The 27,144-nt window shown below is 40.0% G+C and overlaps 1 protein-coding gene and 1 pseudogene across 1 annotated transcript; one reads left to right on the forward strand and one right to left on the reverse strand.

Moving 5' to 3' along the window:
• Positions 1 to 21,445: 21,445 nt before the first annotated feature.
• On the reverse strand, positions 21,446 to 21,589 carry LOC122018198 (annotated as a pseudogene).
• Positions 21,590 to 24,464: 2,875 nt separating this feature from the next.
• On the forward strand, positions 24,465 to 26,878 carry LOC122013940 (zinc finger CCCH domain-containing protein 17-like). Its single transcript, XM_042570151.1, has 10 exons — positions 24,465 to 24,950; positions 25,084 to 25,182; positions 25,336 to 25,431; positions 25,545 to 25,634; positions 25,743 to 25,844; positions 25,941 to 26,090; positions 26,179 to 26,298; positions 26,400 to 26,462; positions 26,557 to 26,654; positions 26,755 to 26,878. Exons 1-10 carry the CDS (start codon positions 24,465 to 24,467, stop codon positions 26,876 to 26,878), a joined length of 1,428 nt encoding a protein of 475 aa, XP_042426085.1.
• Positions 26,879 to 27,144: the final 266 nt, after the last annotated feature.

Genomic DNA, 27,144 nt, shown 5'->3' on the forward strand with positions numbered 1-27,144 from the left:
TTCGTGAACTGGATTTTCGATGTTGGGTTGTGTGTTTTTGGAATTTCGATCTTGTTGTGATTTACGACTTTTCGAGTTAATCTGATGACAATTTAGTGGTATCAGAGCCGTTTCGATCTTGTTTTGCTTTATGATTGTTCGAGTTGATTTCGTGTTCTGGGTTTTATTTTTTTTTAGATTTTGATTTGGCTTCGACCCTTGATGTGACTCTTGAGTTTTGGGACCAGGCAGTGGCAGGATATCTCCGAGCTATAGGATGTAAGTGGTCTACTGCTAAATCATTTTCCTTATATACTTATTATTAACAGGAATGGCACGAAAAGGGTCGACTGCTGTGCATCACCGTGGACAAAGCCGACCACGAAAACAACCCATGGTATCGATGGGTCCCGAACCTACTGGCCAGGAGACGGAGTTTACAGGAAACCCGAATGAGGGTGATTCAGGTAACAGTGACCGGAATCCTCCAACATCTACTAGGGAGCATGAGTTACGGACGCCAGGAGTACCACCTTCTATACCCGCTCCAGACACTACTGGTTGGGTGATGGATAGAGCCCGAATACCCTTGTTGGCGAAGTTTGTGAAGGATCGAACTACTCTGTTCCATGGGGGTGTTGACCCTTGGGCGGCTCGTAGTTGGTTGAAGAACTTGGAGAGCACATTCGGGTACATGAAGTGTACAGATGAAGAGAAGGTGGAGTTGGCCGCATACCATCTTCGGGATCAGGCTGTCACTTGGTGGAACATGCAGAAGACGATCTTTGGGGAACAACACGTCACGTGGCCGATGTATCGGGAGGCATTTGAGAGACAGTATTTTTCGGTTACATTTTGTCTAGCTCGTCGTCAGGAGTTTCTGAACCTCAAGCAGGGCGACCGTTCTGTGATGGAGTATAATGCAGAATTCAGTAGATTGGCTGAGTTTTGTCCTCATCTGGTGGCTCAGGATTATGATCGGATGCATTAGTTTACTCAGGGACTTGCGGCATACATACGACTCAAGATGTCAGGAATTCCAGGTGGTTCTTATCGGGAGGTGTTAGATCAGGCGTTATTCATTGAGATGACTCAGCAGCAAGTGAACCTGGAAAAAAGTAATACTAAACAAGTGACACAGAAGAAGGAGAAAAGAGGCCAGAGCTCACAGGTTACCTCTGGAGGGTCCTCTCCACCTCAGACGACAAGGCGAACCTCGGATGGGGGTTCTCGTTCCCCTCAGCGAGATTGGAAAAATGATAGTAGAGGGACCAGATGTTTCCAGTGCGGCTCGAAAAGTCACCTCAAACCCAATTGTCCATTGGACCACTCGATATGCTTTTATTGTAAGCTTCCGGGCCATGAGAGTCGGGATTGTACTCTGAAGGCTCAGTTGGAGACTACTAAAGTTACATCTCGGGGAGATCGACCCACCCAGCCATGGCAGCAGAGAGAACTTCAGAGGACTCGGAGTGATTCACGTCAACAGCGACCACCAAGCTCCCAAGGGCAGATATCCAGGAGGATCCAGCGACCACACAGTACTCTGCCGCAGAGTCTCCTCGTCAGGCATATTCTGCGCAACACGACCTTTCCCCTCCATTTCAGCCTTACCCGGCTTTTCAACCCCAGCCACAGTTTCAGTACCAGCATCAGCAGCCGATTATCGCACCTCCGAATCCACCTCAGACTGTTCCAGCGATGCCACCACCGAGCTCAGAGGTGGGGCATGCTTATGTAGTCACACGGGAAAAGGCGCAGCGAGCCGAGGGATCGACCTTCCGAGGTAAGGTCTCAGTTTATATTTTTATTGCACCCTTATTGATAGGTACGGGTAATTCTTATCCAGTTATATTTATAGTATATTTGAGTAGAATCGGTAGACTACCTGTGCACCGAACACATGGATTAGTAGTGTTCTTACCATTCTTGATATTTGGTTGGAGTAGCGTACGAGTATGTTGCGTGGTTGTCATCTTTGGATGCGAAATCCCTAAGTTGGGTAGTAAATTTGGGGACCAAATTTTATTAGTGGAGGAGAATGTAAAATACGGTACCCAAATAATATTTAAAGAATAAGGTTATTTGATAAATAATTTTATTAGAATTTTTAGAATTTTTTAGAAATTTTTCTGGATTTAATCGGAGCCCATAGGGCATATTTTGAGGGGATAAAATTATAGGCTTTGGAAAAGGTCAGTTGGGAATACCCGGAAGTGGGAGTTGATTGAGAAAGGAATTTAGGGTTTGATTAAAAATCCCTAAGTTAAAAACCTTGCCCTAAATCCTCACCCGCGCCCTAAGCCCGACGCCGCCCCTTTCTCCTCCTTCTCTTCTCCTCATCTCGCGACGCCGGTGCCCTAGCCTCCGACCCGTCGCCGATCGATCACCGTCCCTGCCGCAGCACTGGTTGCTTCTTCCACGCGAGCACCACAACAACCGGCGACCCCTCCTCCTCACGCTAGCACCGGGACGCTGTGACGAGCCAACCACCGACGCCGATCCACTTCCCTCGGAGCCGTGCCCTACCTGATCCGGCAAGTAGATCTCCTTGTAGATGAATGCTTCTCTCTATGGATTACCATATGATCTAGATGATGTCCGAATGGTTGAATGAGTTGTGATCGATTTCTTCCTTGATGTTTTGCTTCCATTGGTGATGTTTCTAGGTCCTACACTGGATTTCGGATTTTTGTTTCTCTCTTTTCTTTGGAACAGAATATGATGGTTGAGACTCGATTGAAATGTTGCTTGGCTTCCCCTCTTGTTGTCATATCTTCTATCAGCTTTGGGAAGTTTCGATTCAATTTCGATGTTGTTTCCTTTGTGTTGGCTGGATTTTTTTTTTTGTATAGGTTTGAGAGGTTGTAAGTTGATTTCTATGTGGTTTGCTCCTTCATGATGACTCTGGACCTCTAGTGCAGATTGGTGGGATGGGATTTGATTGTCGATGTCAAGCTTGTTTCCTTTTATTAGGGGAAGTTCTGGACAATTTGGAGGTGGTAAAACAATTTTGTGGTTGTTCTTGGTTTTGGTTGTCTGAGTTAACTCTGGATTTTTTTAATAGATTTTAAACGGTTAAATGACTTTTCATTGTGCTTTAATTTCTTGTTTTGGCGGTGGTTTTACTGGGTATATTTGGAACATTTAGGGTGGCTATTCAATATGCTTTGATCTCTTGAGTTGGTTGTGGTTTTCTTGGACGGGTTTGAAGTGGATAAAATGGCTTTTCGTTGTGTTTTTCTTTCTCGTATTGGTAGTGGAATTTCTGAACAGATTCGAAGGAATAGGAATGGGTGTCGTAGGTAGAGGTTTTCATTCTTTCCCTATGATGCTTATAGGTTCTCACTGTTCCCTTATGGTATTTGGATATTTTCATGGATTCCTTATAATATTTAGATAGTACATGCATTGCTTGAAGTTTTGAGTTGAGTTTCAAGTCTGTAAATCGTTCCATTATATTTGGTTCACATATTAATTCTATACTGTTCGAGTTATGATCTGTTACTTTGTTTAGGTGAGATCCGAGGTTTATGGTTAACCGAGTTAATGAAAGAATTAGGGTTCTTGAAGTTAAATAGGAGTTCAAGTCTATTATTGGATACATAGGGTATAGCTTAATTATATGTGTTGATACAGGACTTTGATTTGAGACGGTGTACGACGTAGGATTTTTGGATACGATCTCCTATAAAGGCGGGTACTTCTTACCTTGATTCTGTAGTTCTTTGAACTTGGTGCATGAACTATATTTTTGATAAGAACTGCTTTACCTTGATTCCACTCGTAATTTTTCTTGTCCTTAATACTTCCACTTAAAAACTTTGAGATATTCGTTTTTATATCCATACAGTCTCTTGTTGCTATCAATGATATTTAGTAGATAACAGATACCAACCTTGTATGTTTTGATTGTTGCTTATTTATGTACGATATTGAACATGCTGGCTTCATGTAGCATACCTGTCTCTGCTTATATATATGATGACTGTTGCATTGTTCGCATCATGTCATTGCATGCATGCCGCATCCTCGGCCACCTCAAGAGGGTGGTAGCTGGAGTTGATGCCGCTTGTCCTGTCGTGCCGCACTCGGCCACACGTGGGTAGTGGTAGCTGGAGTTGCGAGCAGCAGAGACCCCCCCTTCGTTGTGTAGCTAGTTAGCTACTCACCACCTGTCCATCCGGTCACTCGCGGGAGTGGCGGCCTTTGGGTGGTACAGTTGTCATTGATCCGGCCTCTCGACCATACAGGGGTCATGGTGCAGAGAGGTGGGCGGGGTGACCATCCGTGCATACGCTGTTATTATGCCTGCTTTGGCTGCTGCTGTTTACGTAGGTTATTATTGCTTACTTATGCTGATGTGGTATATTTAGGCTGTCGTTGCTCCTTGCTGTTGTTCACTTATGCTGATATGCTGTCTTATGTTGAGATATGCACTCGTTGTAGGCGATTAGACCTTGGTGTATTTATTGGAAATGTTTACTTGTCTGACACATTACCTCTATAGTTACGAGCAGTATTGTAGCAGATTAGTACCATTCTTGACCTTCTATATCTAGCCTAGGATATGGTTCCAGGTATGAGCATTGAATATGGTTTCATTTTGTATATGTTACTTCCCTTAGGAGACTGTATTCCTTTTGGGTATTCTTTATTGGTTGATTATGTTCATGCACTATCTTTTCTATACCCGCTGAGTTCCAATACTCACCTCCCCGTAAAATGGTTTTCTTTCGCCAAGTAACAGATAGATGAGTCAAGGATGCTTGGAGAGATGCCGGCTGCCAATCCTGGGTCCCGCGTCATATTCGAAAATTTATTTGGTTCTGTTTCTCTTTACTTGCATTTCGTATTCATTGGATTTGGTGTGGTGAGAACTAGGTTTGATACTTGTGGTGTGGACTTGGTATTTGTGATGTTTTGATAACTTTGCAATTTGTGGGTTTTCTTTTCGTTTTCTTTCCGCTGTGCTTATTTTATTTATTTTTTTGTCCAGCCGAGTAGGCTGAGTATATTAACTGCGTGGTTGTGTTGTTTCCATTTTCTATGGTATATATATTCTAGCCGAGTGTGGCTGAGGTATATTTTGTATGTAGCAATGCTTTAGATTGTCACCCGTACAGGGGAGATGCTGCCGAAATTTCTTCTGGCAGGGACTCCTTTGGGGGCGTGACAGAAGCACTTGCCCTTTGGCTTCTTCACACCTGCATGCGACCTAGTCCCTAGAGATCGATTCACTATCTTTGCTGAACCAACTTATTTCTTTTTCTTCTTTCTGCCTTTCAGCTTAGAAACAGAAACATTTTCAACAATGTGAATTTGAGAACTTTGACGAAATAGCCCTTCTGCTGCTTGAAGTTCTGTCAGAAGTTCCGTCAACGAATAAACCCTTTTGTTCATGTTGTAGTTTAGACGGAACTGTTCAAAACTTTTAGGCAGCGTTTGGAGAATGATATCGACCTAAGTTTCCCCATCGACTTCTGCTCTAAGAACTTCCATCTCATTCAAAAGTGCCATCATTTTCAGGATATGATCCCTTACGGGTGTCCCCTCAGTTATGGTGGTCGTCATCAAGTTTCTCATAGCCTCCTGCCTAGCCGCCCGATTCTGGTGTCCGAAGAGTTCCTTGAGCTTGTGCATCATGTCATAAGCAGTAGGCATGGACTGATGTTGATGTTACAACACATTTGACATAGAAACCAAAATGTAACACCGCTTCATCTCATCTGCCTTGACTCATTCTTATGATATTCAATCTCCTCTTCACTAGAATCGCTATAAGGCAGGCTTGGACAGATCTCAAAAAGTATGAACTTGTAAACTTCAGCAGTTAAGACAATGTCCAAGTTTCGTTTCCAATCAATATAATTGGGACCAGTAAGTTTGTTTTCTTTCAATATAACAGCAAGAGGATTGAAAGCCATTTGAAATCCTAAGAATCATAATTTGGTCAAAACTTTAGAATTTAAAATAATATTGATTTCTCAAACAATATCATTTAAATTCACCAACATCTCAAAACACCGTGAATTTTGTATGCCACGATAGTGTGGACATATACAAATTCAAACATTTTTAATAGGGGATTTTACCCATTAATTTTATTATCTTGTCAACCTAACTTTATGACAAATAAAATTAATAGTTGATTTTTCTTCGGTCACACAAATAATAGCAGTGACTCCGATGGGGAGGATACTATTAAATGCGCCTAAGTGTATATCATTACTTGATACTTAGTCCATTAAATAGGATTGTACCCCTTTAGATGGAGAAAATTACACAAACCTAAATAATTTCCTATAATCATCCATAAAGGGAGTTTAATCTAGTGATCCGCAAACAAACTCATCTGATGTGGAGGAAGACACTAAAAGCCAACGCGCAAGTTTGAATGCATCACTTACAAACCAGTAATGGAGACCGTGGAATTTAAATAATTCCTCTCCCACTTAGTTATTTAAAACGAGGAATTTTAACATGCACACATACATATCACATATAAACAGCATAAAAGGCAATAAATATGAAAAAAAATTTCCAACTATTATGGCATCATCCATAGATGTCCTCCGTGTGCCACCAACACTAGCCACCGCCAACGGGTCATATCGTCGCGTCTATCTTGTTTCCTTTTCCGCTGCGCCTCTAGTCCTCAAATAGCACCATGCCTCGCAAGGATAAAATCCGCGACAAAAATAAAATTTTACATTTATCGATCCTATATTGCACAAGGGAATGTAGATGTAATATAGATCAAACAGAATGTAAAATCCTAAAACTAATACAGCTCCTACTGTATTTAATAATTACAATCATGCACACACATAAAATTCCCTCGACATGCCCGAGGGTCCAAATCACACACAAACACAATAGGGTCATAATAGTTGGAACTAGGATACCTGCAACCATAGAGTTAATCTATTATCCTGCCTAAATTTATGTATGAAAAGTGCATAATTTAACTAAAAACCTAACACACAGAGACAAAAAACTAACTCTGATACCAATTGTTGGTGCTACTCGGAATTCCGTTCTGTTTCCCCTGTACAAAAATTTATACAAGCACAGAACTTTTCCTAGAAACCCATATTCTTTTCAGAAGCTAAATTTGGATTGCAAACAAAACTTAACATTATTAATTCAAGTTCAACCCATGTGTTCATCAGAAGTAAAACTATATTACATAAGTTGATTAAATATCTATTTCAAGGATTGACTTCCAGGTCGTTGATGAGGCACTCGGCCTTCTTGGGTATGGGATCATCCACCACTTCTTAGTCAAAGCCTTTCAAAAAAATTGAATAGTTAAACTCCTTACAGTAAATCCTAGGTTAAACTACAGAGACCTTAATCAAAGCACAAGATCGCTAGCCTCTTGTGTTGGTATTTCAGGATCCATACAAAGGAAAAATAAACTAGTACACAGCGGAAACAATTAACTAGTTATACCTTTCTTTGTATCTTAAAGACCTTTTGATTTTCTGTTGTATTCCTCTCCTACTCTTGGACATCGTGTGGGCGACGATCTACCAAGACGCAAAAACCACCCAAGTCCTTCTTTCTTCCAAGACTTTCGGCCACCAAGGGATCAAAGCTAGGAACACCACCTCTTGTTCTTCTTTCTTCCTTACAACCCGCCGGCCACAAGATGGTTGAAGCCTCTTGATGTCGCCGACCTTAGGTGAGAAAGCAAGGGGAGAATAAGAATATGAGGGGGTCGCCCACAAGAAGAATAGAAGAGGAATAGAAATTGTATAGATGATTATTTTCTCTAAGACACCATCTATCCTCTTTTATAATCCTTGGTAATGGCTAAAAAAGAAAGATTTTAACAACAATTAAAATCTCTCTTTTAAATTTCCTATTATGGATGGCTACAAAAGGAAAGTTTTAAAATTAAAAATCCCTCTTTTAAACATTGTAGATGGCTACAAAAAGGAAAGATTTTTAAAATTAAAACCTCTCTTTTAAATCATGGTTACAAAAAAGGAAAGTTTTAACAAAAATAAAATCTCTCTTTTAAATCATTGTAGATAGCTACAAAAGAAAAGATTTTTTAAATTTAAAACTCTCTTTTAAAACCATATGGATGGCTTCAAAAAATGAAAGTTTTTAAAATTTAAAATCTCTCTTTTAAAACATTGTAAATGGCTACAAAAAGAAAGATTTAAAAAATTAAAAACTCACTTTTAAACCCATCTTGGTCGGCCCCTTGCTTGGGCACCAAGCAAGGATGTGGACGGCCATAAAGATGACTTGGGTGGATGCTAGACTTTATACATAAAGGCTACAACAGGGACCTAGAGAAGGAATTGATTTTGGCCTCCTGATGAGCTTGAGCTTCCTGTGTTCGACCCGAACACCCAACTCAAGTTCATCAATAATAACTCATACCACTAAAGAGTTATTGTTGAACTACCGCACCAATCCCATATTACATTTGGGTTCCTTCTTATCATGAGTGTGTTAATCTCCCTGTGTTTAAGATATCGAATGCCTATTAATTAAATGAGTTACTGACAACTCACTTAATTAACATCTAACTCCAAGAGTAGTACCACTCAACTTCATTGTCATGTCGAAACTAAGTCCACCTGCAGGGATTACATGACAATCCTTATGAGCTCCTCAAGGGGGCATCATCATCCTAATAAATAGGACATAGTTTCCTTCTATAATCAACAACACACCATATAAATAATATTATTTTTCAAGTTATCGGGTCTATTGATTTAACGAATAAATCTCACCCTTTGATAAATTAAAGAAATAAATACTAAGTACATGTACTTGCTATTATATCGGGATTAAGAGTACACACATCCATAATAACAGAGGTTCTGTTCTTTTATGCAATCAGTATAAAAGGAACAACCTCAAATGGCCCTACTCTATACACACATAGTGTACTAGTGTAATTTTATAGTCAAGATAAACTAATACCAAATTATACTACAACCATTCCAATTGTTTGTCCCAATCTATCTTGGTTGTGAGCTTCTATTTATAATTTATAAGGAACTGATAACATGATCTTATGTGTGACACCACACACCATGTTATCTATAATATAAATTAAATGGACAACTGCATTTAACTAAATGCAGACATTTGACTAATGTGATTCTCATTTCAAAATAAATGTTTATACAAAAAACTAAGCTTTTAGTATACATCCTAACAACCCTAAAAATCGAATTTAACTCATCTCACAAAATTATAGGATTCCCTGATTGAAAATTTAGATCGGGTGAGATGACTAAGAATCAAATTAAATTAAATTAAATTAAATTAAATTAAATTTAAAATTCAATTTTAAAATTATTTTAAATTAAAAAATTATTTTAAACTTAATTATCTTAAACTTTTTAAACTTAAAAATTATTTTAAATATTTTTAACTTAAAAAATTATTTTAAACTTAATTATCTTAAACTTTTTTAACTTAAAAATTATTTTAAATCTTTTTAACTTAAAAAATTATTTTAAGCTTAAAAATTATCTTAACCTTTTTTTTGTTTAACTTAAAAATTATTTTAAATCTTTTTACCTTAAAAAAAAATTATTTTAAACTTAAAAATTATCTTAAACTTTTTTAACTTAAAAATTATTTTAAATCTTTTTAACTTAAAAAATTATTTTAAACTTAAAAATTATCTTAACCTTTTTTAACTTAAAAATTATTTTAAATCTTTTTAACTTAAAAAATTATTTTAAACTTAAAAATTATTTTAAATTGTTTTAACTTAAAAATTATTTTAAAATTTTTAACTTAAAAAATTATTTTAAACTTAAAAATTATTTTAAACTTTTTTAACTTAAAAATTATTTTAAATCTTTTTAACGTAAAAATTATTTTAAACTTAAAAAAATATTTTAAATCCTTTTAACTTAAAAATTATTTTAAATCTTTTTAACTTAAAAAATTATCATATGGGGTTATTCTAAAGTAAGAAATTTAAAATTATTCTTAATTAAACTTAAGAATCATTTCAAGTAAATTTAAAATCAAACTCAGACTAACCCTAACTCTTACCTATTATAGGAAATCAAGTGGATCTTGAACAGTGGTTGCTCCAAACATATGACTGGAGATCACACCAAATTCACTCAACTTACCTACAAAAGCTTAGGAACAGTTACCTTTGGGAACAACGACAAACTCAAGGTAATTGGAATAGGTAATATTGAAGTTAAAACTGACTTTATTATTACAAATGTGTTACTTATTGAAAATTTCAAATATAATCTTCTTAGTATTAGTCAATTATGTGACACTAGATATAAGGTTAAGTTCTTATCTTCGGAATGCTTAATCAAGCACTTAGATAATCCTACAATAAGTCTAAAAAGGTTTAGAAAAGACAACATCTATGCAATTAACCTAACCACTTCTTCACTTAAGTGTTAATTAACAAAAAAAGAAGAAACTTGGTTATGGCATAGAAGAATGTCACACACAAACTTCAGAAATATAAGCAAATTAAATAGATTAGTTAGAGGATTACCAAAATTATCTAATTTAGACTCAACAATCTGTAATGCTTGTCAACAAGGAAAGCAAGCAAAATCCACTCACAAACCAACTAATCAACTTCAAACAAACTCTATACTAGAACTTTTATACTTAGGCTTATTTGACTCCAATGGGGTCAAATCCATAAATGGAAATTTATATTGTCTAGTAATAATAGATGACTATTCTAGGTTCACATGAGTAAAATTCTTAAAAAAATAAGGATGAAACTTTTGAAACCTTTACACATTTTTGCAAGCAAGTTGAAAATGAAAAAGACTTTATAATTAAAAAAATTAGAAGAGAGAACGGGGGTGAATTTAAAAATCTTAATTTTAACAAATTTTGTCTTGAAAATGGATATCATCATGAATTTTCGTGTCCTAAAACACCTCAACAAAATGGAATTGTAGAAAGAAAAAACAGAACTCGAAGCCTCTAGGACAATGCTAAATGAATATAATTTACCTAAATATTTTTTGGCAGAAGCTGTTAGTATAGCCTGTTATGTGCAAAATAGAACCACAATAAATAAAATACATAACAAAACCCTCTTTGAAATATATTATAATAAACAACCCAATATAAAATACTTTAAAGTATTTGGATGCCCAGTCTTTATACTAAACACAAGAGAACACTTAGGAAAATTTACTTCTAAAATAGGAAATAGAATTTTTATATGATACTCACTAAACAGTAGAGGTTATAGAATATATAATAAAGTTACACTAAGAATTGAAGAAATCTCAAATGTAAAATTCAAGGAATTCAACCAAAACCTAGAACAAACCCAAATTCAGCCAATTGATTTTAGTCAAGGCAACAATAATCACGAAGGAACCAGTGAAGATTTTAAATCACTAAGAAGAAGATCAACCTCAAGTGAATCAACCTCCTAGATCCATAAGAGTCAACCCAAATCATCCAATTGACCAAATAATTGGTGATCCAAACCTAAGGGTTCATACTAGGTCATCATTTAGAAACCTAAGTCAAATATCTTTGATTTCAAAAATTAAACCCAAAACCATAGCTGAATCTTTACTTGACCCAGACTGGGTCATAGCTATGCAAGAGGAACTAGCTCAATTTGAGAGAAATGAGGTTTGGGACTTAGTACCACCACCCAAAAATAAGAAGATAATAGAAACAAAATAGGTGTTTAGAAATAAATTAAGCGAAACTGGGTAAATTACTAGAAACAAAGGTAGGCTAGTTGCTAAAGGGTTTAGTCAAGTAGATGGACTTGGCTATGATGAAACTTATGCCCCAATAGCTAGACTAGAGTTCATTAGAATGCTACTCGGTTATGCAGCCCATAAAGGGTTCAAACTGTATCAAATGAATGTCAAATCCGTCTTTCTAAATGGACTAATAAAAGAAAAAGTTTATGTAGGACAGTCACCTGGGTTTAAAAATTTAGATCATCCTGACTATGTCTTTAAGCTAAAGAAAGCTTTATACGGACTTAAGCAAGCACCTAGGGCATGATATGAAAGGTTGCCCTCTTACCTAATATCCAAAGGGTTCAACCAAGGTCAAATCGACCCAACCTGTTTTGTAAAATCAATAAATGAGGATATCTTTATAGCCTAAATCTATGTAGATGACATAATATTTGGATCAACCAACTCAGAATTTTTACAAGAATTTATAACTCTAATGGAATAAGAATTTGAAATAAGTTTAGTAGGTAAATTAACTTACTTTTTAGGATTACAAATCAAACACAAATGAAGGTAATTACATTTATCAACAAAAATATACTAAAGAATTACTTAAAAAATTCAGAATGAAAAATACTAAAGAAATAAAGACACTTATGACAGTTAACACAATCCTAGATGACGACCCTAATGGTAAACCAATTGATTTAAAATACTATAGGAGTGTCATAGGTAGCCTATTATACTTAACAGTAAGTCGACCCAATATTTTATTTGCAATTAGTATGTGTGCTAGATACCAAACCTGTGCTAAAGAATCTCATTCGACTGAAGTCAAATGAATCTTTAGATATCTTAAAGGAACACCAAATGTAGGAATTTAGTACCCTAGAACTAACAATTTTGAACTAATAGGCTATTCTGACTCAGATTACGCTGGCTGTAAATTAGATCGAAAAAGTACAAGTAGTGGATGTCAACTATTGGGCTCATCACTTGTCAGCTGGTTTATTATAATGCAACACTGTGTTGCTTTATCTACTACTGAGTCAGAATACATAGCTATAGATGAATGTGTCGCATAATTATTATGAATGATGCACACCCTAAAAGATTTTAATTTAAATCTTACAAATGTAAAAGTATTAATTGATAATGTCAGCTCAATTAATTTAACAAATAATCTTTTGCATCATTCAAGAACCAAACACATCGAAATTAGGCACCACTTTATCAGGGATCATGTCACTAAAGGAGATATTGAACTTAAATATATTGAGTCCAAGTCTAATATAGCTGATATATTCACTAAACCCCTCCCTGAAAGTGAGTTTAGTAATCTATGTCGAAAATTAGGAATGTATTTAATAGACTAGGATTCTTAAATTGCAGAAATTGTTTTCAAAAATGTTTTTCTTAAATTCTAGGATAAAACTTTTATGTATTCAAAATTTCTCATTTTTAGAATTTTAAAAATTAATTTTAGCCTTAGTTTAGATCACTTCCTTAGAAAGCATGTTCCTATAGATCTAAGGTTTGAGCATCTCACCAACACACTAAGGCTAACTTGTTTGTGTATTTCTAAACTTAGAAAGGGGTGAAATGTATAGCAGATTGCCTAGACTTATGATGCTTATTTCAGTGCATTGACATAAGTCTGGGCGTTAAATACAAACCATACATCAATTAGGTTAAGTTATTCAGCTTAATCAAACACTAACTGATTATAATTAACTTAATCTGACTAACCAAGTGAAAGCTGTTATCCTCTGATAGTTAGCAAGTAACTAATCGGTTAGACAATTATTTTTTGATGTCAGGTTAAGGGGGAGGATTAATTAAAGTTATTTTCATACTTAGTACCAAAATTATTTTCTCCGCTTTGAAAATATTTTTGAAAAATATTTTCTTAAAAATATTCTATTTTTTTAGATCTGACCTTATAAACTAATTTTTGCAAATCTAATTTGATAAATCTATTTTTGAAAACTAGCTTTATAAAACTAAGTCTTTGCAAATTGACTTTTATATAAAACTTATATACAAACCTAGTTTTGAAATTCGATTTTACAAACTTAGTTTTGAAAATTAGATTTGTAACTTAGATTTTATAAACTTGGCTCTGTTAATCTTACTTTTGTAAAGTAGGTATATTTGAAAATTAGCCTTTATAAAACTTATGCTTAAAATTTATTTTTAAATTTCTTTTTCATAAAGCTAGTAGATAAAGTTTAAAGTTTACAAAGTTAATAAGTTATTTTTCTAAGTTATCTATTTTTTTTCAAACTTAGCTATTTTTGAAAAAGCTAAACATAAAGTTTAAAGCAAAATGTTCTATGTTTTTACTCCCCCAAGTCAATTTGATTTCAATTTGTACTTTCTATTGAATTTTTTCTTGGCCTGTGATTTCTATGTTTTTTTTATGAATGTCAAAGGGGGAGGGATAATGGTTTAAGTTAGTAAACAAACAAAACCCTAACCTAAAAACTATCTTAATTGATTGCTTACCATTTTACATATTTTTCACTAACTTAACCCAGGTTGTCATTACATCAAAAAGAAGGAGATTGTTGGTGCGATTAGCACTAACGGTCTAACTCAGGTTTTGATGAATGATAAAGTAGGTTAAGTTAGTTTCATTGTGATCTAACACTTTAACTAAGCGTGCAGGAGAAGCCCAGACTAGTCGACGGGCAGACGGGATGTCTGGCACAAAGTCCAACTAGGTCAACTGGTTGACCTAATAGCTGGCATGAAGCCCAGACTGGTCGACGGGCTGACCGGATGTCTAGCACAAATTCCAGCTAGGTCGACAGGTTGACCTGATAGCTGGCACGAAATCTAGACGGGTCGGCGGGCTGACCAGATGTCTAGCAGGTAAGTTAAGGTGAGTCACTGAAGGGGAGTGACTTGGTGAGGATGCATTCCTAGTTAGAGAACTTAGGTGACGATCTAATTTATAACCATTTCAAAAATCTAAGTTGAGATCTTAACTAGATTCCGGTCTCTGTGAGATGGAATCTAATTGCTATTCTTTTATTATATTATGCTAACTTCTGTTTTGTAGGGTAGTTTAACTATTATTTTGTCTCAGACTAACTCTTTCTTGCAGGAGAAGGACTTTCTGGAGAAAGGTGGTACGGGCGCCCGGAAGGGATCTGGGCGCCCAGAGTTGGTCCGAGCAGCCGAAACTGGTCCGAGCGCCTGGAAGGCAATATCTATTCTCGACAGCTTGGAGTGTGTTGATTGGTCCAACGACATCACGGTCCAGGCGCCCGGAAGGGATCCGAGTGCCCAGAGAATCCTATATAAGGAGGGTGAGCCCTGGAGCAAAGAACAACTGGCAATAACGTCTTCCAACGCCTGATCTACTGCGTTGTGCCCTTGCGACGCTGCAAAACTTCTCCGACAATGTGCTGATTTTTCTTTCTTTTATTGTTGTCGGTATTTCCTCTTTAAAAGTTCTTGTACTTTCATTTGTAATATTTTTGCGAACTATTAGTGATTGCTCAACAAAAGCACTCGACGAGTGAGGGTCTTGGAGTAGGAGTCGACCAAGGCTCTGAACCAAGTAAATCGGTTCTTGTTAGCATTGTTCTCTTTCTTTTCCGCTGTGTACTCGCTACGAATTTTTCAATCGATATTCACCCTCCTCTATCTGTTGGTGCAACCTTAGGTCAAGGTTGACCTGGTTGACCCGACTCGAGGTGACGTGACTCGAGTTGTATTTTGATGTTTGACTTGGAAAGATTGTCGGTGCAACCTTAGGTCAAGGTTGACCTAGTTGAGTTGCATGTTGATGTTTGACACTCGTGAGAGAGTTCTATTCTTGATGTTTGACAAGAATAGGTGTTTGGGAGATTGTAGGTGCAACCGTAGGTCATGGTTGACCTGGTTGACCTGATTCGGGAAAAAGTCCAAGTATGGAGACTTGGCAACGGAAAAGTCCAAGCAGGGAGCTTGGCACGGGAAAAGTCCAAGTAGGGAGACTTGGCACTGAAAAAGTCCAAGCAGGGAGCTTGGCACGCGAAAAGTCCAAGTATGAAGACTTGGCACGGGAAAAGTCCAAATATGGAGACTTGGCACTGGAAAAGTCCAAGTATGGAGACTTGGCACGGAAAAGTCCTAACTGGGATGTTAGGCAGTTGGAAAGTCCTGGTGAGTGAAGCCAGGCAGTGAGAAAGTCCTAACTGGGATGTTAGGAAAGTCCAGTGGAGTGGCAGTGAGAAAGTCCTAACTGGGATGTTAGGCAGTGTGGAAAGTCCTGGTGAGTGAAGCCAGGCAGTGGGAGAGTCCTAACTGGGATGTTAGGCAATTGGAAAGTCCTGGTGAGTGAAGCTAGGCAGTGTGGAAATCCTGGTGAGTGAAGCCAGGTGAAAGTCCGGGTGAGTGAAGCCAGGCAAGGGAAAATCCAGATGGATCAGGGATGATCGGACATCTGGTGTGGAATAGTCCAAGTAGGTCAAAGGGATTGACCGGACACTTGGCGAGGATTTCTAGCAGGTCAAGGGAGTGACCAGATGCTAGGGATGAAGTACCAATAGGTCAAGGTTGACCGGATATTGGTTTGGAAGGTTTGAGACTTGGTTTGGGCAAAAATCAAGCTCTGGATCGGTCTGCAGACCGATCCAGTGATACGTTGGCTGTGGGCTTACTGATCGGTCTGGGGACCGATCAGCATGGAGCCTGATCGGTCCCCGGGACCGATCAGGGACGCTGGGATCGGTCCGAGGACCGATCAGATTCCACACAGAGAGTTGGGCAACTCTCTGTGAAGCTTTCTGATCGGTCTGGGGACCGATCAGCACAGGGCCTGATCGGTCCCCGCGACCGATCAGGCAAGCCCCAGACCGATCAGGCTGAAGCCTGATCGGTCCAGGTTCTAGCCGTTGCTACGCAACGGCTAGTTCTCTGCTCTTCTTCTTCGCAGGTATAAAAGAGGGCTACAGGACTTCGGTGAAGTTACTCCTTTTAGCTACTTCTTCTTCCTTCTGGAAGTTTTCTCCTGCCTGAAGCTTCTGCTTCTTCTTCCTGCTGAGCTTTGTTGAGCTCGTTGGGTGCTAAAGCTTCGCGTGAGCTTCCTGCTGGTTTTCTAGCTAGGCTTGGATCCGAGAAGCTGCTGCTTCACCAGGGTTCCTGCTGACTTCAAGAAGGCAAGCAAGTGTTGTTTACATTTCTGTTCTTGTTTTCTTGTTCCTATTTGTACTCCTATTGCTGTTGCAAAGATTGTGGTGAGGTTTCTCCACCCACAAGGAGTATCTATTAGCCGGGTTTCCGGGGACTCATCCACCGACGGATTGGTAGGCTTCGTCCACCTTACGGACACGCCGAGGAGTAGGAGTTCATCTCCGAACCTCGTTATATGGTTTGTCTTTCTTCTCCTGTTTTCTTTCTACGTTGTATTTCCGCTGCACTAACCTAATCGTAGGAAGAAACGCGAAAGATTGGGGTCGGCTATTCACACCCCCCCTCTCTAGCCGTACGAAGGATCCTAACACTATCGACTTTTACGATCTAACATGACCTCCCCGTGGCAGCAAGGTGGGGCCCCTCATCATCACCGCATCATCAGCCTCCCCTTCAAGTCTAGTCGAAGGAGGCTGCAGTCCGTCTGATTGGACTATTGTGCGAGCAGATTCCCTCCTGATCGGCCTTTGTCACTATATAGACTCCGATCAGGATAGGCCCGATCCTTGCCGCTCGGCTTTTTGAAGATTGTCGCTCGGTTATAAGCACACTCCCTCAATCCGATCGGACGGACAAAGGTTTGCACTTGTAGAACTTTTTCCTCAGGCTGTCTTGGGCGTGCGTGGGCTAGGATGGCGTCACCTAGATTTCTTGGGAATCATGCAAATCCCCTCTTATTAAGGCTGAACATGTTCCCACGTCTTCCTTAATTGTCGGCCTGTGATGGTGCGCCACATGTCACGCCCACAGCCGTCGCACGCCTGACGTGATAGGCGTGATGTGACATTTGACGGTTTGAATTCAACAGTGAGATCTTGGCCTGGGTTTCCGCGACCTAGATCGGAAAGCCCCAGTCGGCCGAGCCCGGGCCTTATAAGCCTGTTGTACTACTTCCTTCACACACTTCGCATGCGAGTTCTCCGGCGACCGTCTCTTCGTGTTCTTGTGCGATCATATCTCCAGCGATCCTCTGCGCCTCTCCTCCGGCAACCTTTGCTTTCTCGGTGCCCCTTTTCCCTGTAAGCACTCTCCCCATTGCATCTGCTTTCGATCTGTTTTGGCCTTTCTTTTTGTTCCGACAGTATTCAAGTGACCTTTCTTCCCCTTCGATCGCATTCTTCGCCTTCTTCCTCTGTTCTTGCGATGGCCAACTCCTCTCAGCCTCTTGCACCTGTCCCTGGACTCTGGTATTCATCCATGGAGTCTAGGTTCAATGGGGGTGACGCTGAGAGCCTGCACAAGGCTTTTGAAATTCCTTCTGATTATTAGATTATTTTGCCTTCTTCGTCCGATCGGCCCAACTCCCCGCCAACCGGCTGCCTTTGCTTCTTCCAAGACCAATTTGTTGTCAGTCTGCGGTTTCCTCTTCATCATTTCATTCTAGCGTTTGTAAATACTTTCGTATTTCCCTTCCTCAACTTGTGCTGAACTCCTTTCGACTGCTGTGCGGGGTCATCATCTTGTTTCGTCTGCACGACATTCCTCTTATCCCCTGGGTCTTTCATTACTTTTATTACCCTAAATTGTCCGATCCAGGAACTTTCCTCTTCCAGTCGCGAGTTGATTTGGTATTCTTCGATAAGATGTCGACCTCTAACAAGCACTGAAAAGAGTATTTTTTTCATGCGTCTTCCCAAGCGGTCAGACTTCCTGACCAGCTGGCAGCTCGAAGTGGTGCCTCGGCCGCCTCTGAAAAGTTACAAGAGCCGACCAGACTATTTGAACACAACCTCCATGCTAGCCGGTCAGAAATACGGCATCCATAAACTGCTGCTAGAGGGCATTTTGTACATCTTCGGCCTGAGCTGATCTGCACCTGGCTACCGACCAGCCTAGGTATAAAGCCTCTGCCTCTTCCTTTGATGCTAACTGATTTTCTTTTTCTTTTGCAACTAAAGTCATGATGCAAACACGTATGGCCGTCAAGTCGAAGCTTAAGGATGTCGCGATCGAGGTGGTGGATACTGAAGAACTGTCGAGCTGAGGCCTGCAGTCGGTCGGTTCCCATGAAGAACTACTCGGCCTAAGCGAGGAGACGCCCGTGGTGGTGGGCGAAGGTGAGGCTAGCCATGCGCCGAGCGGAGGGGCCGCCCTAGGCTCACAGCCTCCTGTCGAGCAACGCCCCATTATTCCCGTCGAGGAACCATCGAGCTTGGCCTCCTCTAACGTGCTACTGAACCGGCGCAAGAGGTGACGGGCCAAGCCTTCATCATGTTCTGCTACTTCGATTGCGTAGTCGACCGAGCAGGTCGAAACTTCGACCCCAACTCCGGCTCAACCAACGGTGGCCTCCTTGTCATCTGACTGGACGTCGTCCCTTGCCGATCTGCCCCAACGGACTCTCGTCGCGCCACCGGAGGCCTTCTTGCCGCCGACTTCGAAGCCCTCCAAGGTTGAGAAGTCCCGCATCCGCCCGGCCGGCGACGGTGTCCTGCCCCCCGGGTCAGACAACCTCGACGCAGTCGGCCCCGAGCGGCCAGCGCCATATCACTGTGATCCTCCACTTGCCCACCGAGGAATACAGCGAGCCAAGTGTCGGGTATCAAGGCCCTGAGCACCAAATTATCATACAGGGGCCGCTCGCTAAAATCTGGGAGGACGCCCGAGCTCGTGCGACGATGATGCCTCCGGGCGCCCTTGTGAGCAGTCACACCCAAATGTCCACTTGAGTAAGTACTGTTGGTGCGGTTAGCACTAACGATCTAACTCAGGTTTTGATGAATGACAGTAAATTAAGTTAGTTTTATTGTTATCTAACACTCTGATCGAGTGTGCAGGCGAAGCCTAGACAGGTCGAAGGGCTGACCAGATGTCTGGCATGAAGCCTAGCTAGGTCGACGGGCTGACCGAATAGCTGACACGAAGTCCAAATGGGTCAACAGGCTGACCGGATGTTTGGCACGAAGTCCAGCTAGGTCAAAGGGCCGACCGGATAGCTGGCACAAAGTCCAGACGGGTCGACGGGCTGACCAGACGTTTGGCAGGTAAGTTGAGATAAGTCACTGGAAGAGAGTGACTGTGAGGACGCATTCTCGGGAAGGGAACTTAGACACCGATGTAACTTAGAATCATTTCAGAACTTTAAGTCGAGATCTTGACTAATTCTGATATTGGTGAGACGGAATCTAATTACTATTCCTTTTTATAACTATACTGTGCTAACACTTTGTTTTACAGGGTAGTTTGCATTTTGCCTCGGACTAACACTTTTTTGCAGGTTGTTGGAAAAGTGGAGGTCTGGGCGCCCGGAGGTCCGAGCGCCCGGAAGTGCAAACTTATCCCCTTATCACTTCGTCACGTGGAGCTCGCCGGTTTGCTAGGCTACGTCAGAGTCCAGGCGCCCGGAAGGGATCCGAGCGCCCGGAGCCTCCTATATAAGGAGGGTGAAGGCTGGAGCAAAAGATACAGAACAAGATCTTCCATTACGTGCTCTGCTGTGCTCCTGCAGCGCTGCGACCGACAAAGTGTTGTCTTCCATTTCTCTTTTTATTGTCGGTATTTGTTTTCCTATTAGCATTCCTGTAATTCAATTTTGTAATCGACTTTTCGAATTGCTAGTGGATTGCCCAACGAAAACACTCAACGAGTACAGGCATTGGAGTAGGAGTCAATGAAGGCTCCGAACCAAGTAAAACGACTTATGTTGGTGTTGTTGTATTTCTTTCTTTCCGCTGCGTACTTACGAAATTTTTTAAATCGCTATTCACCCCCCCCCCCCTCTCTAGCGAATTCTCGATCCAACAAATACTTTAATGTAAATTCATAATTTACCTACGATCGGTACTCACGAACTCTTTTTTGCTGGTTCACAGTACTGGGTGGAGAGCCTGGCCATGTGCTAAAGGCTCACCTTTCTAGAGGAGGAAGTTAAGCAGCTGAAGGCGTCGAGCGGTCAATCCTCCGTCGCTCAAGAAAAGACCTAGGCCGAGGTGGCCCGACTCCAAGCCACTTTGGAGAAGAGCGAGAAGTTGCTCTAGGTCGAACGGGCAAAGATCGCTGGGCAGGCCACTATGCTCAAGTGGATGAATAAGCAGGTCATCACTTTTGATAACAAGATCGAGTCGACGAATGCGAAGAATTGAGCCATCGCCGACCTAGACGAGAAGAATAAGGAGGCCCGGACTCTTGCCCAGAAATTGAAGACTTCCTGGACGTCAAGCGGTATAGCTGCTCGGCCGAAGAGACGTCACTTCACATTGATCGTCTTGAGTTTGACCTACATCCGTGCCTCTTCACATTGACCACCTTAATTTTGACCTACATCATGACAACATGATAAAATCCTTCATTATTACCCTATCATTCATTATTACCACATCAATCAATTATACCCTTCATTATTACCGCATCAATCAATTATTATAATCTATTATAACCTTCATTATTACCGCATCAATCAATTATTATAATCTATTATAATCAAGTAGAGGCAGATTAAGTTTTGTTGAAACACGGATGATAAAAATGATGTTTCATTATCCATATTATTTTTTATACAGTTATAATTAATGATCATAAATTATTTTCCATCGTGGCAATTAACGTCAGAAGCACCCAAATTTAACTTAAAATTGCAGGGCTTTCCTGTTTTGAGGAACCCTTCAAGAAATTCTCTAAGGTACTGGGCAAAACCCAGGCCAAAGAGGGGGTTTGGAAATAGTTTTCAACCAGCAATTGTCGCGCCTCGGTTAAAACCTCACTAGCTGCGACATTGCCCCAAGCGCAAAGATGGTTTACACTAGTGAACCCGCGCCAACTTTATAGTGCAAGCTTGTCTCCGCTTGATGGAAAATACCAGATGTGGGACTAAATTCTTCAACTTCAAATAAGGCCGCTTTCATAGTCTCCGCTTGATCCATTAATATATTTACTAAAAGATATAATTTGTTCAACAAAGACGATCAAAATTAATAAAAGATATAAATTTTATATAATATATATAATATTTGTGTTAGGGAAAAAAGTTATTGGTAAAAAATAAAAAAATAAAGATGTTTCAAATTTAATATAATATCTTATGGATCTACTTTGACTACTTTTCGAAGCCTCAAATATTTATAATTAGACCAAAATTAAAAATAAATAAGTAATATAATAATAATAAATGTAATTTTCAAAGGACAAAGTAAAATATTTTAATATCAAAATAACTAATAAAGTAATTTGAAATATATGTCAAATTTAATTTTGACTAAACGAATTATAAATTGTATGTAAAATCCAATTTTGCCCTGTAAAAATTTTAAATTATGATCAAATTTGACTTTAGCCAAATTAAAATTACATACTTATCGACCAAATTAAAATTAAACTTTAGTTATTAAAAAATTAAAATTATTTGTCAAAATAAATTTTGATAAGTTATTATAATTATTTACCGCTAAAATTTATTTTGTCGATGATCCTGTTCGAAAGTTGGGGAGACGTATGTTGGGGATGTGACACTCTTGCTGGCCTCTGGTGGACCTTACTCCTACCTGTAACACAAGCAGCGTCAGTGCCGAGCCAGGCAAGGGGTCTCTCGGCGAGTCCCTGTGTGAAGGCGTTCATCATTGTCTCGGACGAGACCAAGGGGATGTCCATGGCTACTTGGTTGAAACGCTGGATGTATGCTCCAAGCGCTTCCTTGGGCCCTTGCTTTAGGGCAAAGAGACTGATGCTCGTCTTCTGATAACGTAAGCTGCTGGCGAAATGGTACTGGAACGCGGCTCGGAAGTCTTTGAAGCTCCATATTGAGCCATCCGGTAATCTTCGGAACCAGCGCTGCGCCGATCCGGAGAGCATAGTGAGAAAAACTCGGCACTTCACTCCGTCCGTGTACTGGTGCAGCGTGGCTTCGTTTCGAAACGATCCAGATGATCGTCTGGATCGGTCGATCCGTTGTACGTCCCGATTGCCAGCGAGGTGTAGTGTCTGGGTAGAGGTTCTTGTAAGATCTCCTCTAAGAACTGACGGTTGATCCGTTCGGGAGACCTGTTGCTTCGGGGCGCCTTGCCTTTGCATGTGTCCTGAACAAGAGCATCATCCGAAGATGATCCCCGCTCCTAATGCACCTGGGCTATCTCTGAGGGGGTTTGGAACAAAGCGTGTTGAAAGGGGATCAGCGCGGGTGGCGCTTCACCCTGTGTGCCGGTTGACATTCGATTCTGCCCCTAGACGGAGATTTGCTCTACTCGGTCTTCCGGCCCTGCTCGTCTACCGGCTGCTGATGTTGCAGGCTGTGGCGCTTGCCGATCGACTAATGTCTGTTGTTGTTGTTGCTGGATCATTTTTGTTGCTTGGGCTTGAACGAGCATCTCAAGCTCTTCCTGGGTGAGTGTCACGGTGGTGAGTCATCCAGCGTCCTCCATCTTCTCAGCTCGGATGCAGGTGACGTTCCCACAGACGGCGCCAAATATGATCCTGTCCGAAAGTCGAGACAGAAAGCTGGAGATGTGGTGCTCACGCTGTAGACTCCACGCGGACCTGCAACACAGACTACGTCAGTGTCAAGCAAGGAAGAGGACCTCAGTGCTGGTCCTCCGACGCTCAAGTTAGTCACCGGCGACTAAGTGGAAAGCGGAGCAACAAGAAGACTTCTGCAGCACAAACAGTGAATATCGCATACCTCCGCGCGATGTTTGGACTCCCTTTTATATAGAGATCTGGTAGCGTGTGTGCATGCTTCCCAAAGCGAACACGCTTCTCAAAACATTCCCTGAAAAGACTTGTTATCAAAGTGTCTCTAACACAGTACTTTAATAGGGCGAGCATATCTCTGAAGTGCTGGTGAAACCTTCCGCCGTACGATTTTCTGGCAGTCATGCCCGGTGTCGACGACACCAACTAAAGTAATTAGCTGCTCGAGGCCGAACGGGCAAAGAGCGCTGGCCAGGCCACCATGCTCGAGTGACTGAATAAGCAGGTCGCTACTTTTGATAACAAGATCGAATCGGTGAACGCGCAGAAGAACCGAGCTATCGCCGACCTGGATGAGAAGAATAAGGAGGCTCGGGCTCTCGCCTAGAAGCTGAAGGAAGCTGAAGACTTTCTGCTTGCTGAGCGGCATAGCCGCTCGGCCGAAGGGACGACCCTTCGCATTGATCGTCTTGATTTTGACCTCCTTTGACCTCCACCATGATTGCAGGGTAGAATCGCTCATCATTACCGCATCAGTCAATTATTATAATTATTTACCGCTAAAATTTATTTTTTCGATAATTTTAATTTTTTATTGATCAAATTTAATTTGTAGGATAATTTTAAATATTACCAACTAAGTTTAATTTGGACAAAAAAAAAAATTCATTGGCGATCCATAATCTGCCTTTATATCCAAGTCAAGATGTAATTGGTTTAGTAGAGTGTTTCTAAAGTATCATTTATGGATAAGATTTAACTTTTTTTACTTATAAAGTTTAAAAACTAACTATTTAATTTTAGAAAGTGTTAGACTTAAAGTTGAGTAAATAGCCCAGTGACACTGACATTAACCTGCCTAATTATCAAACATCCCGCCATTTTTAGGATTACATATAAATGTTTTAACCTAGCGTGTTCGTAATCATTCTTCAATTCCTTCCTCCCCAATCCACAACTCTTTTCTCTCGATCAATTGCGGCGGAGATGGAATCGTGTGTTCTCCATCGCAACAAGAGGGTGGTTCTTCAGAAGCCGCCGGTGGCGGTCCCTTGCGTCTTCTGGCGCGCGGGTCGATGCAACCGTCGACCTTGTCGCTTCCTCCACGCCGAACAACCCCCCTCTGCTCCGGAGAAAAACACCAAGCGCAATCTACAGACCCCGTTGTCATCTCCGGCAACAAACGCCAAGCGCAATCTGCAGACCCCGTTGTCATCTCCGGCAACAAACGCCAAGCGCAATCTGCAGCCCCCGTTTGCTCCGGCAACAAAGGGCAAGCGCAACCTGGAGCCTCCCTCTGCTCCGGTGACAAACGACAAGCACGATCTCGCATGGAGGGGAGAGAATACTGCTTCCTCCGTTGTTTCGCCGCATGCTTCCTCCGGAGCCAACCTCTCTACTGTTGAGAGACCGAGACCTGTTGAGTCATTCGCCGACGAGATAGTCGCCGACACTGCCCCAGCGAATCAGCAGGTCATCATCTAGGTTTTTTATTATTATTATTATTATTATTATTATTATTATTATTATTATTATTATTATTATTTGTTCAAATTCAATTATATCGTTGTTCATTTAATTATATCTTATTATTCTGATGTAGCAGGTCATCGCTGATGATAAGAATAAGATCGCCACTGACAGGGACACGGTTCGTAACGAGAGCAATTGCTCTCTTCTGGCCACGCTCCGGGGGCATCAACAGGTGATAATTACCGATATAATAATATTTTTTGTTTGAATTTTATAAATTCTTTAGTCATTTAATTTGTTCTTTAATTAATTGTTTCATGAATTCCTATTCATTTAATTAATTCTAGCTCGTTTTTATTAATTGATTTGGTGATGGAATTAACAGGCCATATCTGGGATCGCATTAGCATCCGCTACAAACAGATTGCTCCTAGGAAGCAAAGATGGAACCATCAGCGTCTGGGATTCAGTCACCGGACAGGTTAATTAATTAATTTTATGGAATTTAATTAATATATACATTCTGTTTAACATTATTCATTTACTACCTCTTTAATTAATTTGTTTACTTAAAAATCATTAAACATTTTCCAGCGTGTTCGTGTAAACATTATGGGTGCTGAAGTTGGAGCCCTCCTCACTGAGCAACATTGGAGCTTTATGGGCGTCTTCGATTCTTTCCAAGTGAGAACTTCCGACACATATATATTTATTTTTTTCACATTTCATTAAATTGTTTTTGTTTAATGACTTACTAATTAACCTTATTTTAATTAATTAATTTATTGACAGGCCTACAATTCACATACCAAAACTCAGTATATAATCGAAAAGCTTGGAGGACAAGTTCATGCTATAGCTGCTTCGAATGGATTCGTTTTTGCTGGTATCCAGGTATATATATATATTATTTTGAATCGCGTTTTAATATTAAATTATTTGATGTGACTTTTCATGCAATAAATCTCATTTTTGTGTTTATTGTTACAGGATGGATCCATTTTGGCTTGGCAATTCAATTCAGAAGAATTAATTACAGTACAGCCGATGGCATCTCTCGATGGGCATCTACTTCCGGTAGTGTCACTGCTAGTGCATGAAGATAAACTCTATTCCGGTTCTATGGATCACACAATTAAGGTAATTATTATTATTATTTTTATTATTAAATGTTCGAATAATGCATGGTTATTTTATAATTAATCCCTTTATTTTTACTTGACTCCAGGTGTGGGATCTCACTTCGTTACAATGCATACAAACAATTAATGGTCATACATCATCAGTGATGTCGCTGCTTTCATGGGGGCCGTATATCCTATCTTGCTCTCTTGATAACTCAATAAAAGTAAGTATTATATTCATTGCTTTATTGCTGCATTTATTATATTGTACATGATTTAATATTAACATTTATTTGTAATAATCATTTAATTTTTCTTTGTGCAGATTTGGGCCACTTCCGAAGGAAGTCAACAGTTGCAACTAGTTTATACACATCAAGAAAATAATGTGAGTAATTTTTAATATTCCCACTAGCTAGCTAGTTTTAATATTCTAATGATCGTTATTTCACCTTTAATTACTTTTTGTTTAATTTCTTCAGGGCGTGATTTCTCTTTGCGGCATTAGCGATGCTAATGCTAAGTCAGTATTGATATGTGCACGCAGTGATCGTTCCGTTTGTCTCTATGATTTGCCATCGTATGTGCTAATTTAAGATTGATTTATCATCATGTTTATTCTTTTGAAATTACGAGAGAATCGATAAGCATGATCTTTAATCTTTGTTCTTGTTTTGCAGATTCACGCAGAGGGGCCAAATTCACTTTAGTGAGGAGTTGAAGGTGGTCAAAAGTGACCCTAGTGGTTTATTCTTTACCGGCGATGCCACTGGAGAGCTTAGAGTTTGGAGCTTGTCCAGCTGATTAGTTTCCTTCTCTACTTGAGACATTAATTGTTGTACTGGAAACATTTTGTTAATATATATAAACATTCTTTTTTTCATTACTTAGCTTGTAATTTTCACTCTGTGTATATGTATACTTATCATTGTATTTGTAGTTGATACGTGAATTCTCTTGCTCAAGACATTCAACATGCTCGGCTTACGTATTCAACGGGTTATCTATGAGGGAGATGCACTGTTCGCAGATGAAGAGCATTAAAAACAAAATTACAACACTCAAGATGG

The sequence above is a fragment of the Zingiber officinale genome, chromosome 8B (genome assembly GCF_018446385.1).
Source record: "Zingiber officinale cultivar Zhangliang chromosome 8B, Zo_v1.1, whole genome shotgun sequence".
Taxonomy (NCBI): Eukaryota; Viridiplantae; Streptophyta; class Magnoliopsida; order Zingiberales; family Zingiberaceae; genus Zingiber; species Zingiber officinale.